General features: G+C 37.3%; 2 protein-coding genes across 3 annotated transcripts in view; one reads left to right on the forward strand and one right to left on the reverse strand.

Moving 5' to 3' along the window:
• LOC107657000 (FK506-binding protein-like) overlaps positions 1-926 on the reverse strand; it is a 3973-nt gene extending 3047 nt beyond the window's left edge. Inside the window, exons 1-2 of one of the 2 annotated variants that reach the window (XM_016444970.1) lie at positions 846-926; positions 245-642 (exon numbers count right to left, since the gene is read on the reverse strand). In XM_016444970.1, coding sequence (XP_016300456.1) covers positions 245-622 — 378 coding nt within the window. In that variant the 5' untranslated portion in view covers positions 623-642; positions 846-926. Of the gene's footprint in view, positions 1-244; positions 643-841 lie in introns of both variants that reach the window. The other variant, XM_016444971.1, reaches the window with a different exon arrangement.
• Positions 927-2405: 1479 nt separating this feature from the next.
• Positions 2406-18928, forward strand: part of LOC107657018 (partitioning defective 6 homolog beta-like) — a 21746-nt gene continuing 5223 nt past the window's right edge. Inside the window, exons 1-2 of the mRNA XM_016445001.1 lie at positions 2406-2848; positions 6866-7088. Coding sequence (XP_016300487.1) covers positions 2786-2848; positions 6866-7088 — 286 coding nt within the window. The 5' untranslated portion in view covers positions 2406-2785. The remainder of the gene's footprint in view (positions 2849-6865; positions 7089-18928) is intronic.

Here is an 18928-nt window from a genome sequence, read left to right on the forward strand (position 1 = left end):
TATATATATATATATATATATATAATTATTTTATTTAGAAAATAATATAATAATTTAGGGTGAAATTATATTTGATTTAAAGGGGTCATATGATGCTGCTAAAAAGAACATTATTTTGTGTATTTGGTGTAATGAAATGTTTATGCGGTTTAAGGTTCAAAAAACACATTATTTCCCACATACTGTACATTATTGTTTCTCCTCTATGCCTTTCTTTACAAAGCTTACAAAGCTTTGCCCTTACCTCACACATCTCTCCAGCCCTCATCCCTTCCAGGCAGCCCTCTGTAATGTCACACTGCCCTTCGCCCATGCGCAACAAGCACCACTCATCCAGTGGAACCTGCAGTGCCGAGTCCTGCGAGCGGGGGTATGAGGTAGCTTGCTCGCTAGAATCAACGCTGGCTGTTGATTCCTGATTTTGAGAAGCAGTATGTTGTGTTTCTCCCTCCGTAACAGTACTTCGCCGCACCTTGACCTTACATAGTGAGCCCATCATCGGCGTGAAGTCCCCTCGTTGTCTTTCTCCAAGCCACCGCCGGCGAACCTCCCACAGACCACCGGGACACGCGGAGATCCACGACGTCTCACGTGGAATACCAGGCACTTGGACTGTTGTCATGACGATGCGTTTTAAAAGACCTAAACATAAACAACGAAAGCTATTAAATGCAGACTACATGGGTGGTGGCTATCAAGGGACCTGTTAGCTCCGTTAATCAAAGTCTTCTTTTTAAACCTAGCGCATCTATAGCTTCAGATTGCATGCGTTTTTAAAATAGAAAACATTTGTAATGACACCTCACAATTTATAATATCACACATTTGTGAACTCGTGTACCTACTTCAGTGCTCGTTGTCGCTGCCAGACTCTCTTCTTCCACAGCAAATACCTCACATTGAAGGTCTTCCATCGCCCTCTAAAGGTGCGGCATGTAAAGCTTACATTTGTACTCTGTACTGTTGTACTCTTTGTCCAGATGTCGCTCTTTGGTGCAATTCGAGGTGAAAAAGTTTGCATTAACATGTGCTTTGATGCGGTTTCAATATGACCTGGTACAATCATGACTAATTAACGACATGCCTACTCTCAATTCAAAATAGAGTAGCCTACAAAGAAAGATATAATACTTTATGCAAAGATAAATGTGCAAAAGCTTAAAATTATAAACCAGTGCTTTTGTGGACAAATTTTGCCGGAAAGAGTATAGACTACAGCTTTACCAATAAAAACTGGCAAATATTATCAACAGGCCTTTCTGACATAGGTTTTTAAACCTATATTTAAAAGGAAAAGTTATCTACAAGGAGTTTAAATGGAAAAAGATTGCTACAGTGAAAACCTAAACACATAATGGTTAATTGTGATTTACCATATAAAATGAAAATATATTTAATTTATTTAATTAAATATAAATTATTAAATATAATAAACTGAATTCCTCTATAAAATAAACAAATTATAATAATTTAGGGTGAAAATATACATTTATAACAAATATATTTAACAATAAAATACATGTCCTATATTGTTAAAAATATGGTTAAAAATATTTGTTGCAAGTAATATTCTATGGTGAAAAAAGTAAATGGTCACTCTCAGAAGTCCCTTTGTGACACATCACATTTTGGTTAAATTTATGTTCCTTATTACTTTTGCACAGTTATGTACTCTGATGGTGTTTTGCGTTGGTGTGGGTGTTGTACTCCGTCTACGTTTATACATGTATATTAGACATTGCTCATGGTCTTTCTGATGAAATATAATTCATCCTATAAGTTCTTCTGTTCTACTGTCTTGAGTACTACGTTGCTTATGAGTATATTTTAACATGCAAAGTGATTTTTGGTACTGCAAGTAGATTAGTGTATTAATATTATATTAGGTAATAAAATGCATGGAACAGTAAAATATACAGGTGCCAAAACACCTGCGTGTAATGCCTGAAACATGACTGTTTCAGACTTTTTTGTTTTTACTATGAATTTCTTTTCATAGTAATCACAAATTCAAAACGACTTTTGACTGTATATTTCAAATACAGTCAAATTATTATATATTACAGTGTAAACTTGTTGTATGTAGTCTGTAGTAGCCTTAAAATGAAAAACCAAATAAACCTAATATACTTCTCAGTACTAATTTTGCTTGAAAGTGCAATATGAGTGATGTGTCATTAAAAATTAAATTAAAATATATCGTCTTTTTTTATGTTCGTCTAGGTCCATGAGTTTATTCTGTTCACAAAAATAACTGTGGTGGTATCAGATGGTAATACCATGTAATTTGATACAGCATTCTACATGCCATGGTACTGAATGATTACCATTCGTGGTATTTACATGGAAATCCAAGCAAGGTGCTTCAAAGAATAAAATACGTTTTTGTTAGTGTTTGGACTGGGCTGGGCAATGAGTCAGTCGTCCGTGGTAGAAGAATGGCCTTTGTGGCCGGAGGGGGCGCTTGATGTCGGCTCTACACGCGGAGCTGTTTCCTGGGTGCATGCAGCGTCACAGACGGGCCGTCCAGTACTATGTGGCAGAGCGAGTGCGCGAGTGCATGTGAGAGGCAGGGTTGGGGCAGAGTTTCGGAGCACGTTCAGTTGACAGGCGTCTACTCGATTCCGACAACAACACAAGCGAAGACACGGAGCTGTCGCGAGATACGTGCCTTTAACTGGATTAAGCCGAGAAAAGCCGTTTTGGACGGACCGAGCTCAAGGCAGATGAGCGCAGCCCGCGGGAGGGCAAGTGTGTTTCTGCGGCGGGGTCCAGTCAGCGAAAGATGAACAAAAACCACCGAGTGCCGAGCAACCGAACTCTGAACGCCGTGGAGGTGAAGAGCAAGGTGCGTAGCCAGCGGGCCAATTACTTTAATTAGTGTTCAATGACAGAACAGACTAGTCTTCGTGTTAGGAATAGATTTAAGTAAGACGCACTCAACACCTTACCCAACCTTGTAACGTTAAGTTCAGTCGACCATTGCTTTTAGTCCTGAGGACACAATGTGTCCGTGCTGTTAGGGAGAGATTGTGTGTTTTGACAGGTGCTCTCTTATCTCATGTTGTCAGGTGTTTACTATGTTGTAAAAATAATGTCTAATATGAGTTCTGATATAAACGTTACAAAAGCAACCCGTGTGTTTGTCCAGTCAGTTTGACCAATCTATGGCAAGCCGTTTAAAAGTTATTCTTTTAACTAAACTATCTGTTTGATGTCACTATTACTTATTATTACTTATTATTATTTTCTAATTACTAATTATTAATTCAATAGAGACTAGTATCAGGTTAATTCAAACTAATACTTATTCATTACATACTAGCACGTATGCCTTTGCTACTATTCACTACCCTAATTAACAATTACTTATTACAGGGTTGCTGATAACAAATTACTGTTTTTCCATCGAAATCTATTGGGATATGTGGTTCAGATGTCAAGTGTTCATGTCTGTTAGATTAGTCTAGTACATTAGCATGTAGTAGTTCTTGCTGGTCCCTTTTACAGTTTTACTAGCAGTTCATTGGGTACTGGCACTTTTACTAACTTATTACTAACTATGCCAGTATGAGACTGAGACACTAGTATGTATCCCAGTTGTTATTAGTAACATTTCTTATCTCAGTGGCTATAATTACGTGTGTTGTCATATTTAATAACTAGCGTGGTTATTTTGTAGTTCAGTTTTAAATCATATTAGTAAGATGCTAGTAGTACCACTTGGAAATCGCACTAGTGTTTAATAAACAGGTACTTGTGCCTGTTCAAATTGTACTAGAAAAACAGGAATGGCTACTATGAGTAGTTACAAGTAACGAAAGAAAATGTCTTAATAAATAATGCATAGTTACTAGTTAAACTGAAATAGGTGATAGTTGGAAGTGAATAACTGATATCAGAACCACAGATCCCTATAGAATTCAATGGAAAAACTTGCAATTTGTTCACCAGTGACAAGAGAATAGGGACTATTAGCAAAGGAGAACATACATTTTACTAATTTATTGGATACTAGTTACTATTGGAATAAGTGCAGTTATTTTTATTACACTTATTATTTTTTAAGTGCTAGTATCACAAATAGATGCTAGTTTGTATTAAGGAGTAAGTGCTAAAATGGATTGCCATTGCAATGTATCAGTGACAATTCAATGAAAGCAGTTTTTCCCCGTAAACTTATTTTCCCTCTGTCATTTTGTAAATAAACTAATGCTCACTCAGCTTGGATTCCACACTTCACATCCACATGACAAGATCATGTTTGAGGAAATTAAATATTGACTGTTCTCAAAAAATGAGTTAAATCAGATACCAAGCTGCACATGTGATAAATAAAATAACTATTACTCAACCAGTCTCACACAGTGAGCCTTATCTCTACTGTGACGTGAGACATGAGAGCAGTTTTACATGCATTATACGCACCTGAACATCTATACAGAATATATTTATAACTTAATACTGCTGTAGTCTGATGTAGAAATCAAGTATTGGTTTTGTCTCAAACCTAAAAACCTGTCTACCTAGACAGTGTTCTGAACATGCATATGATGCCCAAAATTTGTCTATGTAGACGGTTCAATGTCAAACATTGCTTTTTCTTGTTTATGTACATGTTATTGTAGGTATAGGGACAGTTATTCAGAAACAGAGCAATTTATATATGGTTTACTATGTTTATTCACATTTTTCTTGTGTTAATCATTATGGATGACACTATAAACAAGAACCTGGTAGTAGCATTAAAATTAAAAACCAAATAAACCTAATATACTTCTCAGTACTAATTTTGCTTGAAAGTGCAATATGAGTGATGTGTCATTCAAAATTAAATTAAAATATATCATCTTTTTTTATGTTCGTCTAGGTCCATGAGTTTATTCTGTTCACAAAAATAACTGTGGTGGTATCAGATGGTAATACCATGTAATTTGATACAGCATTCTACATGCCATGGTACTGAATGATTACCATTCGTGGTATTTACATGGGTGTTCACCAGTGACAAGAGAATAGGGACTATTAGCAAAGGAGAACATACATTTTACTAATTTATTGGATACTAGTTACTATTGGAATAAGTGCAGTTATTTTTATTACACTTATTATTTTTTAAGTGCTAGTATCACAAATAGATGCTAGTTTGTATTAAGGAGTAAGTGCTAAAATGGATTGCCATTGCAATGTATCAGTGACAATTCAATGAAAGCAGTTTTTCCCCGTAAACTTATTTTCCCTCTGTCATTTTGTAAATAAACTAATGCTCACTCAGCTTGGATTCCACACTTCACATCCACATGACAAGATCATGTTTGAGGAAATTAAATATTGACTGTTCTCAAAAAATGAGTTAAATCAGATACCAAGCTGCACATGTGATAAATAAAATAACTATTACTCAACCAGTCTCACACAGTGAGCCTTATCTCTACTGTGACGTGAGACATGAGAGCAGTTTTACATGCATTATACGCACCTGAACATCTATACAGAATATATTTATAACTTAATACTGCTGTAGTCTGATGTAGAAATCAAGTATTGGTTTTGTCTCAAACCTAAAAACCTGTCTACCTAGACAGTGTTCTGAACATGCATATGATGCCCAAAATTTGTCTATGTAGACGGTTCAATGTCAAACATTGCTTTTTCTTGTTTATGTACATGTTATTGTAGGTATAGGGACAGTTATTCAGAAACAGAGCAATTTATATATGGTTTACTATGTTTATTCACATTTTTCTTGTGTTAATCATTATGGATGACACTATAAACAAGAACCTGGTCATACTCGCTCCACCAACTCAAAGATTTACAGGTCTGTTTTATAATGGACAAGCCATAGCTAGTGATGACGCTACAGCTGACTGCGTCTCAATCCTCCCTTCACATTGTTTTTTTATTACCAAACCACTTCTTAACTTATTACAAATCATGAAAGAATTTAGGCTATTTTGACCAGTTAGTAAGCATTTAATTTTTGTATCAGATTTTTTGCCCATGATTTTCCTTGTTTATAAATAGTATTTTTTATTTTTTTTTGATTGCTACTGATGCTGCTATTCTATATTTAGTTACTCTATACTAAAATATAGTGCCTACTTCCCCTTAAAGGGATAGTTCATCCAAAATGAAAATGTTGTTATTATTATTGCTACAAAAAGGGAAATGTTTTTAAATGATGTACTGGTTGTTTTTTTTTCCTATATGCACAATGTACTGGCTCCATATTATCATTGGATATTAAAACATTTGCCAATTAGCCAATTTTAAAATTTGTGGACATTGGATATTTCATGGTTTCTGTCTATTTTAAGGAAAGTCTCTTGAAGAGTGCTTTCTTTATTAAGAGCGCATGTTGGTAGAGATGCATCGATCTTAATATATCTCTACATGTTGGAGTGAGTTTTGCATGTGTTAGATTTCAGTGTGTTTTCCTTTTCTTTCTTTTTTTAAACAAACTAGTATAGGTTTGTAATACCAGGTATTTATCAGTTGTCAGCTATAACCTGAAAATAATTGTCGGTTTATCGGTTTCATCCACAATTTTAGTATCAGTGCATTTCTACTTTTTTTTCCATGCACAATGACAGGAAAGAAGTCCATGCGATTTATGTTAGGAAATGTAAATTTGCCAGTTTCATTATTATTTTTTTTTATTATTTATACTATTATAGTAAGTAAGTTTTAGTAATTTTGTTGTGTACTTTTGTCCTGCAAAGTTTTTAAGTTGAAGATTTTCATCTAATAGGCTATTTGTATTTTATTTCAGCTTTATTTCAATTAACGAAACTGATTTGTTATAGTTTTAGGTGTGTTCGTCTTGTTTTGCTGTGTGCTGATGACTGTTCCATGTTGTTAGTTTGGAGCAGAATTCAGGCGGTTCTCTTTGGACCAGTCCAAGCCGGGACGCTTTGATGAGTTCTATGGCTTGCTGCAGCATGTGCACCGGATCCCAAACGTCGATCTGCTTGTGGGTTACGCCGATGTACACGGGGACCTACTGCCAATCAACAACGATGACAACTACCATAAAGCAATTTCCATGGCAGCGCCCCTGCTGCGTCTCTTCTTGCAGCGCAAAGGTGAGGATTGTGTTTTTGAAGTGGGTCATTGGTCAAATTCAACTCCATATGGTACGCACACAACCATGCTCTGACACAGTTTCCTTTAGATCCCTTATGGTCACAACACTCACAGTTGTAGTTCATTTGTCCATCTGTATGGTGAGAATTTATATGTAGTTGAATAATATGCACAAATGTGTTTCGACTGATAACATGTGGAGGTGATAGCTGTACTTCTGGAAGCTGCCAGACCAGAAGCGGTGCTTTTGTTTATATATCTGTCATATCAGATTATAATGTGACAGGTAATGTTATGTAGTCCTAGGGGAAGTGAGTTGTGTTCAGTAACCTGGTTGCTAGTTAGCTGGGTAAAGTCTAATTTCAGCTAAGTTTTTTTCATGTAATCCTAACTAACAGCTTTTTAATGTTCCAGTTTGCAGTGAAACAGATGATTGCTTATTTTATTGATATTGTATCTTACAGTTTAATTACAGCTATGCGATTATGATATTTAAGACATTTCACCTATTTTATTTCATAATCTCCCTTGATGCATTTTTCTTTATCTAATATGGTCAAGTGTTTCTTAATTTGGGTTAAAAGTCTTCAGACTTTGAGACGTTGAACCCTTGAATGAGCTCACTTGAAAGCAACAATATAAAGTAAAAAGTCTGAACTGGTGACACAGTTCACAGTTGTTGTGTGCCATTGGTGTATCATGGCCTCAGGATGTGGGGTGCCCCACTCTAAGCTGTGTCTGTGTGCCATATGACCTGTAGATGGTAAGCCACTTTGTCAGGCGGAGATTAGAGGGGTCACTGTGTAACACTGTGTGGCCTGCATTTCAATTACACGGCGACGCTAGCTCCATGCTGTGACCTGTTGCTATGGTAGAATATGTGACACAGAAGCACATAAGGACTCCACATGGGGAGGAACCCTATATCTTATACACAAATGTTTTAAGGTCTTTGAATGCATGCGTGTGGAGGTAAGGGCTATGCAGACATTATTCCACATGCTAGATCTGATTTGAGTACAACAGATACATATTGGATAAATGGCAAGCAGAATGGGAAGAATGCCAAAATAACAAACTTTTTAAAATGAATTCTGTTGTAGGAACAAGATTTATGTATTATTTTAAATCCAGGCATGTACCAAGTTGGTGTCATATTGGACATACTAGATTAACTCATGGACATATATTGATTGGTGAAGAAGCACCAAAATGTCAATATTGCAGGACTCACTTGACAGTGAAACGTGCTTTTGGTCTGCCCAATATTTAATGTCATGAGACAAAGGTTATTATCAGGACAAACTCTTGTCTTGAGGAATTGTTTTATAATATGGACCCAGGAAATCTTTTACAGTTTCTTTCAAAAGTAAATTTAAAGAATCTTTTATAGAATTTTATGTGCAATACTTTGTTTTAGAATTGTTTTTATTAATTAATTTATTTTTATTGTATATTTTATTGTGGTGTACTATATTGTTTTTCTAATGTATAAACTTTGCCATGAAATAGTCTGTGAAGCTGATGTGGCAATAAACTTAGGCTATGTCCACACGAAGCCAGAGCTTTCCCTATCTGATCTTTTTTCTTTTTCCTCGTCTCAAGAAATATCTGCATCCACACGAAACTGGCAAAAAACGATGTAGTATACATGCCAGACCAGCATGTGGCGCTGTAATTCTGCCACAGAAGTACACTAAAAACGGAGAAGAAGACTTGGACTATGCGCATAAACCTTGCGCGTGGTATACAAACGAACATGGAACAATACATTTATTAATCTGTGTTAATGTTAGTTAATAAAAAGGCAATCGTTCAGTGTTTGCTCATGTTTTTGTTGCTTTTACGTGACGTAGCGGTGTCTGACTAGGGGCGAGACGTGGGCTGAAATAGAAAAAATACGGATTCGCTGTCCACACGAAAACGCAAAGGGCAGCGTTTTCAGATTTATTCACTCTGGGACCCGGTTTAAAAAAATATCGGTTTCACTCTCCCAAAACGCCGGATCCGTGTGGACGAAACGCCTATACAATACAAAATGTATGCGTATAATGCTAATCGCGTCTCCGTGTGGACGGGGCCTTAAATTAAACTGTAAACTGATTTGAGTAGCCTAATGCCCTAAATGCTACATGTATTCATTTGCGTACTTGATTAGGCTGATTAAACTTCAGTTTGAAAACCTAGTGAGCTTTCTTGCTGTCTAAGACAATGACATTTTGAGGCAATATCTCAACTGAAAAGAAGGCTGTAAGTAGGTCCAGATGAAATCAGGCATTTTGTGGTGATTGTAAAGGGATAGTTCGCCCAAAAATGAAAATTCTGGGATCACACAAAAGAAGATGTTTTGAAGAATGTTTGTAACCGAGAAGTTGTTGGACCCCATTGACTTCCATGGTAAGGACAAAAAAAACTATGGTCAACTGTTCATTACCCCCATTGTTCAAAATATCTTCTTTTGTGTTCAGTAGAAGGAAGAAATTCATAAAGGGTTGTAACAACTTGGGTTGGGTGAGTAAATGATGACAGAATTTTAATTTTTGGGTGAACTATCCCTTTAAGGGAAATTTTGTTGAATGCTATAAACTAAATACGGTAAACAAAATAATGATTCTTATTGGCTCTCAATGTTTTTATCATTCATCATCTGGACAGGCATTGTGAAAGTGACTACAATATTGTTCCTCTGTGGTGTGAACATCCCTATTCTCATAGAAATTATTATTAAACTTCATAGTTATCAAATGTCATTCTTGGTGTGAACTGCCATAAGAATACTACATTCTTATTGGTGGCTGGAAGGCCTAATCAAATTGGCAAAATATTAACTAAACAAACACATAAGAAGTAGGGAATGTCTTATATCTTATAAATGACAGGTGTTTTAATTCTGAGGAGATATGTGGAGGCACGCAAACCTCACAAAATAATGCTGCTCATGTGAAGCACATAAGAAATGTGACTCACATCTGATTCCTTTTAGAGTTTGATATTAACATGTTGCTAAGATAACAGTACAGTACTCTCAATAATATGCATAAAAATTGCATAAACATTTAGGTAACAAATATTAGGTAAATAAATGGCGTATCATAAGTAGATTGTATTGGTACTTTTCCGTTGTCATGGAATAATTTTTTTCACAATGCGTTGTTCATGATTGCCTTCACTGTGAAGGATAATTGCAATGTTGCCTTTGAATTTGGCATAGGCTAAACAGTGTGTTTTAGAAAGCAGTCTACCTTTTGGAACAGCCTTTTTATTGGTAGCATTGTGATGCCTTAAAATGCTGTCTAAGTAGGCATCCCGCCAGGTTTCAGAACAGAGCTAGAGACTAAAGTATTTTCTTTTGAAGATTTCCATCAAGGATCACATGAGATCCAGAGTGTTTGATGCACTTTGATGGAAGCCAGCATGTGCACACACATAAAAAACATCTATGTGCGAGTCGGGATTTATGAAATCACATCAAGGTGTGCGGTACTAAGACTGTCAAACTAACTGAAATCTTTTGTACAGCGTCTTGCAGTCATTGAATGGCACACATTCAGTGATCTGGGTTAAGATAGCCTTCGCTGTGGTTGAAGTTCATGTGGGGGATGGGGGGGTCTGAAGCATTCCTGAGCGGTGCGCCTCGTCTGTGGATTGTGTTTGGAATTCTGGGTTTTGTTCTGTTGTAGCCTGTTTTGCATATTCAAGTGGCTTGACTCAGCTTACTGGATCTTTAATGAGGATGTTTTGTAGGGTGTGAATGTACATCTAAACACTCCAAATGCGGGTTTATGTGTTTCAATAAGCATCCCGTCCCAATGCAGACGTGCTTTTTCAGACAACATCAGGATGACCACAATACGCCAATCCCATGCTTGTTTACGTGCTGCCATGGCAGCGGTGAAGAGCTCAAGCCGTGTGGGGTTAATGATGAGGCATTCTTGAGTGGTGATTGTAGCATGATGGGATAAATAACACATATTCAGGATTGTTGGGGACCAAATATAATAATTTAAGAATGAACCACTGAAAATTTGAAAGCTGTATCTGAATATTGAGTGTGACGTCCCCCACCCTCACTGTCTATGGTGGTTGTGGAGCTGCCTGTGTTGTGGATATGTGTTTGCTGGCTTAAGGGGTGTTGGCACCTGTGTGTCTATTTGCATCATGTGATTTCCTGATCAGAAATCCTGCTCAGCCACTGGCACTGCTGTGTCATAATATTGGGTCTGTGCTCTATGTTCTCTGTGCTCTACATTCACTCCTCCTTGTAAACAGATGAGTCCAGGAAATAACCTCTGTTCCAAAACCTAGTGCGATGCCTCCCTAGACAGCATTTTAAGGTGTCATAGGAACACTCCTGATGAGAAAAGTTCTTGGAAGTAAGAAAATCATTACACTGTCCTCTTAGATACTCATTTTGCCCAATTAAATTAAATTAATAGACTGTTTTTTCCCAATATTTCTTTGTAAAATGTATATGTTTCAGGTATTAATGTGATGGCATATTGGTCTGCTTGATTGGTATACATCTGCTTGAACTATACCTACCTCTGTTTTTTTTTTTTACCTTAAAATGTACTGATAACCACCATAATAATACATGCAGTAAAAATATAGACGTGCACATGATTATACACACCCAGACAAAACACCATCAGGGTAACTTGCATGACACTAAAATAATGCAATAAACATAGGCCTAAACTAAATAAAATTGAAAACAAAACACCATAATGAACATTACTGATAACAATAATAAGAGGAAACAAACTATTTAAAATATAATCAAATGTTGTATACAGGTACTTCTGGGAATGCCCTTTTATTGTTTTTCACTGTAAATTATATGGTAATTCATAGTTTTTCCTTTCAAAAACCATAAATTATACAATATTTTTAAGTGAAATGACATATAATTCAATGTTAAGCCATTTACAGTTATTACTGTGTATAAGGTAACTTACAGTTAACCAATCAAAAGGTTTTACCATAGCATTTTTAGTATTTTTTTCTGTAAACATAATTTTTTTTTACAGTGCAGCTTAGCAGCCAGCGGCACAAAAATGGGGTATGCAACATATGCGTTGCATACGTGTCATAATCATATCCAAAAAATTGGGTTGTTACTCCCCTCTTAGCAACATGCTAACATTAAATGAGTTGAGTCTCCTATGCACTTTACACAAGGATTATTATTTGTGTGGCGCGTGGACTTGCTGCCTCTGTACAGCATTCCAAATGTGTCACTTATGAGGTTCCATTTTGGTTAGGATGCTGCCTTAGAAGAAAGCTGCCTGTAAGCTGACAGCCTGCTAGCTTTTGAACAAAGTTTCAGTTAGCGTGCTTGACTTGCTAACTTTAATATCAAATCAAACTACAAAATCTTTTGAATGAGGTTGTAGTTGAGTAATTCCACTGAGATTAATTGACGAGTCAGCTGATAGTATTAGCATTAATCTGTCTTTTGTTCACTATAATTAATCCTTCCACCTGTGTCTGTTTCTATTAATAGCCCCATGATTCATTTTATTGTGTCATTCATTACACATAATTTCCATTCCTTTCATAGTTTTCTCAGCATATATGGGATCCTCCCTACCGGCCTCACCTGTCTGAGAGGTGTGGTTCAGGAAAGCAGCTGGAATAGTTTCTTGAGAGCGCTGTGACTTATGTTTTAGGCATCTACCCACTCTTTTCTTGTCTCTTTTGCTTTTTCTCCCCCCTTTCTTTCCTGAAATTGCAAATTTGTTTACTTTTCCATTCATGTCATCAGCTGATTCAGGGCACAGGGGTGGGTTTGTGTTTTATTGACACCTATGACGTCTGCAGCTTTTATTGCCGTTTCAGTTTTAGGAGGAGCCGCTTTAATAAGTGGGAGGAATTCCAGGGTCATGGAATGTCACGCTGATGCACAGAAGCACTGGAACACTGTTATGTCATCATGCCTGGGTAGAGAGGGTCAGCGCTATCAGCCCAGTGCCTCTCTGGAGTTGTCAATGAAGTGGAGCGGGATGAAGGAGAGGTGGAGGGTGGAAAAGGTTGTACTTGTGGGGGGGAAGGGGCAGTTAGCTGCGGGATTGTGGGGAGGCAACATACTGTGTGGAATGTGGTCAGACTCTGATCACCTCTGCTGATTAGATTAGACAGGACAGGAGTGCTGCACATGGGTGTGCGAGGAATGAAGCAGTCCGTGAACATATAGAGGTGTAGACAGGGACCAGACCAGGGAAGATGTGATGGAAAAACTGCGGGAGGGAAAAGAGGTATTATTAGTGGGAAAACACTCTGCTATTACATTATTGTTGAAAAAAAAACCCTGGTCACTGGTTAGTCCTGTTTTTCACAAACGCGTCATTCACAGACATACTGTTTGTTGTCAACCCATGTTCAAATTGAGTTGTTCTTGTGCTTTATGGTGATTTGTAGAAGAGGTGTCGATATCATCATATATCGAGTTTTTCTCACAATATTGTATCAATAGCCTACTTTACATCCTTGTATTAATATACACTACAAAAAGTTTGAGGTCAGTAATATTTTTGTAATGTTTTGAAAGAAGTCTCTTATGCTCACCAAGGCTGCATTTATTTAATGAAAAAAAAAAAGAATAATAATATTGTGAAATATTATTACAATTTAAGGGCATACTCACACTAGGCATGGTTGCTTTGTACTGTGCCCGGTTCAGATCGTGTAGTGAGAGTACACCATAAAATGACTGTTTTGTATTTGAATATGTTTTAAAATGTCATTTTTTCCTGTGATATCAAAGCTGGATTTTCAACAGCCATTACTCCAGTCTTCAGTGTAACATAATCCTTGAGAAATCAATCTAATGTGCTGATTTAGTGCTCAAAAAATTTCTTCTTGTTATGAATGTTGCAACACTGTTGTAGTTTGTTTCAAATAGATATCTTTAAATTAAATTTAAATTGTCTTAATTGTCACATTAAATTGCCTTAATTGTCACTTTTGATCAATTTAATACATCCTCGCTGATTAAAAAAATATTAATTTAATTTTAAAAAATCTTACTGCCCCCAAACTTTTGAACATTAGTGTATGTTTATGTGTTTATTCATGTAACTTCTTTTAGTTCAATTATTGAAGTAGCAGGTTGTCTAAATAGCAGTAATACTCAGAAACCAGCTTTTTGAGTTAGTACGATGCCATACTAAGGATGTGCAAAACTACATTTATCAAAATCGACTAGTTAGTGGGCTGCCTCAATGACCTGTCAACTAATCAGTCTTAACTGGAAAGACTGTATAATTAGACTAGGTTTGGGTTTGACCCTGGTCAGAGGTGCTTCTAAGACACATGTTCCTGTGTTCAAAAATGACTGAAGTACAACCAAATGCAGGGTTTTAAGACACTCAGTTTTTTATTGCATCAGTTTTGAGTTTTGAATGCTGATAACTTTAGTATTTTATGATGCTTCTGTGTATGATTAACCTCAGAGCAGTAAAACACCTTCCAAACTGAACTCTGACCATGTGCCCTTTACCAGTGCACTTCACATTCCTCACAGAGTCAAAGGCAAGAGAAGATGCAGGTTATCAGGAAGGTCCTCACTGTGGAAACTGAGTGATAGGGTGTCCCAGCTACGACTGAGTGCAGGAAGTCTCCGTTACATGATTCCATCTTCTATAACATGGAAAAAGTGTGAAAATGTTTGTAGACTGACCAGAATTTCTATTATATTATATTTCTATTATTATATCCAAAAGTGAAAGTACCAGTTATTTAACTGTGGAACCTGCAGGGCTAGCCCACAGAAACAAGCCTAGCCCAACTGAAGTAGCACAGCAGTCACAGTCACTCCCTGAGAGACTGTGAAAGACAGAAAGAGAGAGATAAAGATGATGATACATTGAAGGAAGAGAGTGGGTGGGAGAAGAATGAGCAGTGTCAGCGTGAATTAAACTGAAGGCAGCAGTACATGACATGAAGGAGTCATTCTACCCACACACGCTCTTATTAACATACATATTGCACATACTTAAAATTGTTGCAAATCTGTCCTTAACCATATCCTTCACAGAGCTCAAGCATTATAAAGGGGCTATGCAGCATTATAAGTACTAAATTAAATACAAGCGTTCAGTTTAGTTTTTTTTTTTTTGTTTGTTTGTTTGTTTTTTGACAGCATAAATGTGACATAAAAGACCAAATTTCACAACTTTTTGGGTTATTCCATCTCAAATGGTCCCATTATTGTAAAAATGGGAAAATGAGGAAAATTAAAAATGGTCAAGCAACCTCCATTGAACCACTTGAAAAGAATTGATCCTTTTTCCATACCGTTTCTTTTTCAGAGACGTACTGTAATTTGATTTGTGTGTTTTGCACTCAACAGTCAGTTTGTTTCTCTTTTACCTGGCCCTCAACAGCACATAAAATCAAAATGATTTGTGGTTGGTCGCTGTACATATCAGTGAGATGTGCTCTTCCTGTCTAAGTGGGTGGTTCCTGGCCAAAATAAGTTAATCAAATTTAATAATGTTGATAGTCAACAGTCTGGCTCTCTGCATGTAACACTTAAAGATCTTAGCTCTAAGAGCTAGGCTAATGCCCGACACCAGTCCTCATCCTGAAATCACATATTTCCCTACAATATAGTAAGTGAAAAACAGTATGTGAAAAGAGTAGTATATTTGAATCCACAGTATTCATATAACAGTAGGTAAATACCCAGATGATCTAGTACTTACAGCAAGATTTGAAGTGCTCATCCAATGGATATTATACTGTCCCATGAGGCCCCAGGAGAGAATTTGTGAATGGCAGTAAATTGACGCCACTGGCGCTTTTAGATCACGTGACAGTGACGACATGGCAAATGTAGTACATCAAGATTAAATTCATACTACACACATTCATACTATATAAAACTTATTTTTTAAAGGTCGCAAAAGTACCTATTTAGAGAGTATGTGATTTCTTCTGCTGTTTCACAGTTCACAGGAAATGCATCATGATGATGCGTTGGCAGCTCAAGGTTGTTTACACATAATAGCCAATTTGATTGACTTGCCATTTTTGCTTAAATTAGAAACTGCTGTAATGATTCCAATACACAGTGAGTTTCATACACAGTGCACCTTATTTTCGCACATTTTTTATTCTCAAGGGCTTTTTCCATGTTTTGTTGCTCTCAGACTTTTCGTTCTCCCTCTGTTATCAGAAGAGGTCTCACTTTATCTTAGCTGTGACACAGAAGTATGTACTCAGCGAGCCCAGAACAGCAGCACCTCATAAAGTTTCTGTATTGAAAAGTTTTTTTTACACATCAACCCTCGCTCTTTCATTCTCGTTCTCTCTCCCTGGCCTAATAAGTGCTCATTATAGCCCTCTCTCCACCCTCACTTCTCCACTCTTCTCTATCTTGCTGTGACTGGAACGGGATGGCACACACTTCCCATGTGGGAGACGTCCGGACTTAACCTTAAAGAAGTAGAAATGTTTCCACAGATGCTGTTGTGCCATCAGTGGCTGCTCGTCTGAATAATCTGCGTGCTCGATTCTTTGCAAGCAGCTTTGTGGAGCAAGACTGTAAACGGCAAGTAGCACAGTGGCCACATGCAAAAAACTCTGAATGAAACATTCACAAAAGTGAAACATGAGCCATCACGGCCTTCATAAGGCCTGCTGAATATTGGATGAGATGAGTCTGTCACTCTCAGTTTGCGGTGAGCAGAGACACGGTGTGACATCTCTATTGTTTTCACACTCTTTGTGGGATGCTTCTGACCAACGCGCCTGCCCGCTAGGGTTGGGCCGATAGACGATGCCATCGTCCATCGCCGATGGCTGATAGACATCACGATATTGAGCAGGCATCGTGATGCCCCCCCCATACCCCTCGCAATCTGCCGTATCCCAATACAGTGTTCGGAAAGAAAATGACGTGTATACGGAACCTCTAAAGGGAATAAATACGAGATGGGAGGAATATATATATTTCAGTATTTTCCCTCGCAGTATACCATTGGGTAATTATACTAACATTACATATATTTCGGGCATCAGGGAGCCGCTATTATATACCTGGCAATGAAACTGCTTTTGAATGCACGATTGCTTTTTAGTTTCACTTTCACTTTCGAGATTCGCAATCGCACATACTCTGTTTATACTATGGAGCGGCAGTACTTACCACACATTTTACAAGATTAGATGTTTGTCAGTGGTGCTCAGGATCTGCAAATCATTCGCCATCGTCCTCAGTCATTTCTCTTTACTCTGTTTATGTGGTAAGTGAAATTTTATGTACTGTAATGTAACAGGCAACCGTTACACCGTGTCTACACCGGACGCGACAGTTGTCATGTCTTGTCACGCCGCATCAGCTAAAGTCTGTCTACACTGGATGTGACAAAGCGACCATTGAAAATCATTTAAAATTTGTGTCAACACGTCATAAATAGAACGCGGCAGCAGTTTACTGTGGGGGATTTGACGTGTCGCGCCGCGCCACATCCAGTGTAGACAGCATTACTGATAATAAGTTCTATACACTGATCTATATATAATGAATCTCTATTATAGATCAGTGGTTCTATAGTATTTTGTCGCACCGCGCCGCTCGCGTCCGGTGTAGACACAGTGTTAGGAATTGTTATTTGTTTTCCGTGCCTTATAAGGATTCACGCTTTGGGCACCCCCCCGCCCCCGCCGATGTCATCGCCCATCGTGATGTTTCACTGTAGACATCGTCCGATGCCAATTTTGTAGACATCGCCCAACCCTACTGTCCGCCTCTGAACTGACCATGCATACTTAATTATGATTATGAATAATCAAACTAGTTGTCATGTAGACAAATACTAATGAGTTGCACATTTCAGCCTGGTTCTTGAAAGATATTATTTTCTTATTTTTTGTGTGGAACATGTTTTTGTAATGACCCAAGGTGCACCAATTTATTTTTACACTTCGTTGTATACATACAGACACAATTTGTTTAAAATTTTGATATCCTGACTAATATAATATCAGTGGCCTAGAAAAAGCTATTTTAATCAATATCAGGGATGCACAATGTAGCAAATCTCAAAATTAATATCCATTTTTCATACTGTACATTATAATGATGCCTAAATTCACTTGTAGCATTTAGAATGACTGATTTTAGTTTTCAGTGTTTTATTTGTTATTTATTCAGACAAAATAGTATTTTTAATTTTAGTGTCTACATTTCTCAGTTACTTGAAAACGCAGAAGAGTTAAGAATACACAAACAGTCACCTGACCTTGAGCAGACTGTAAGACCCTGCGTAATGGGGTACTGATCATCTAAGCAAAGGTGGGGCTGCATTTCAATAAGCTCACACACAGTCATATGCACTAATCTCACTGGCGCACTGATCACACAGACTGCATCCTGGTGTCCTTTGACAGGAAGTGAGGTGCTTCCACTGCCACGGTCAATGGTGACCACAGTATCAGAAAAAACCAGTGTCACATTTCTGCTGCCATATTAACACACAACAGAGAAATCCACACTACTTCACTGCCAAACCAAACTGAAAGCTCATATTAAAGTATTTTACATTTTATATATATATATATATATATATATGGGTATATAAAGTGGGTACGGAAAGTATTCAGACCCCCTTCAATTTTTCACTCTTTGTTATATTGCAGCCATTTGCTAAAATCATTTAAGTTAATTTTTTTTCCTCATTAATGTACACACAGCACCCCACATTGACAGAAAAACACAGAATCGTTGACATTTTTGCAGATTTATTAAAAAAGAAAAACTGAAATATCACATGGTCCTAAGTATTCAGACCCTTTGCTCAGTATTTAGTAGAAGCACCCTTTTGATCTAATA

This window comes from Sinocyclocheilus anshuiensis, unplaced genomic scaffold (assembly GCF_001515605.1).
Source record: "Sinocyclocheilus anshuiensis isolate Anshui unplaced genomic scaffold, SAMN03320099.WGS_v1.1 scaffold1453, whole genome shotgun sequence".
Lineage (NCBI taxonomy): Eukaryota > Metazoa > Chordata > Actinopteri > Cypriniformes > Cyprinidae > Sinocyclocheilus > Sinocyclocheilus anshuiensis.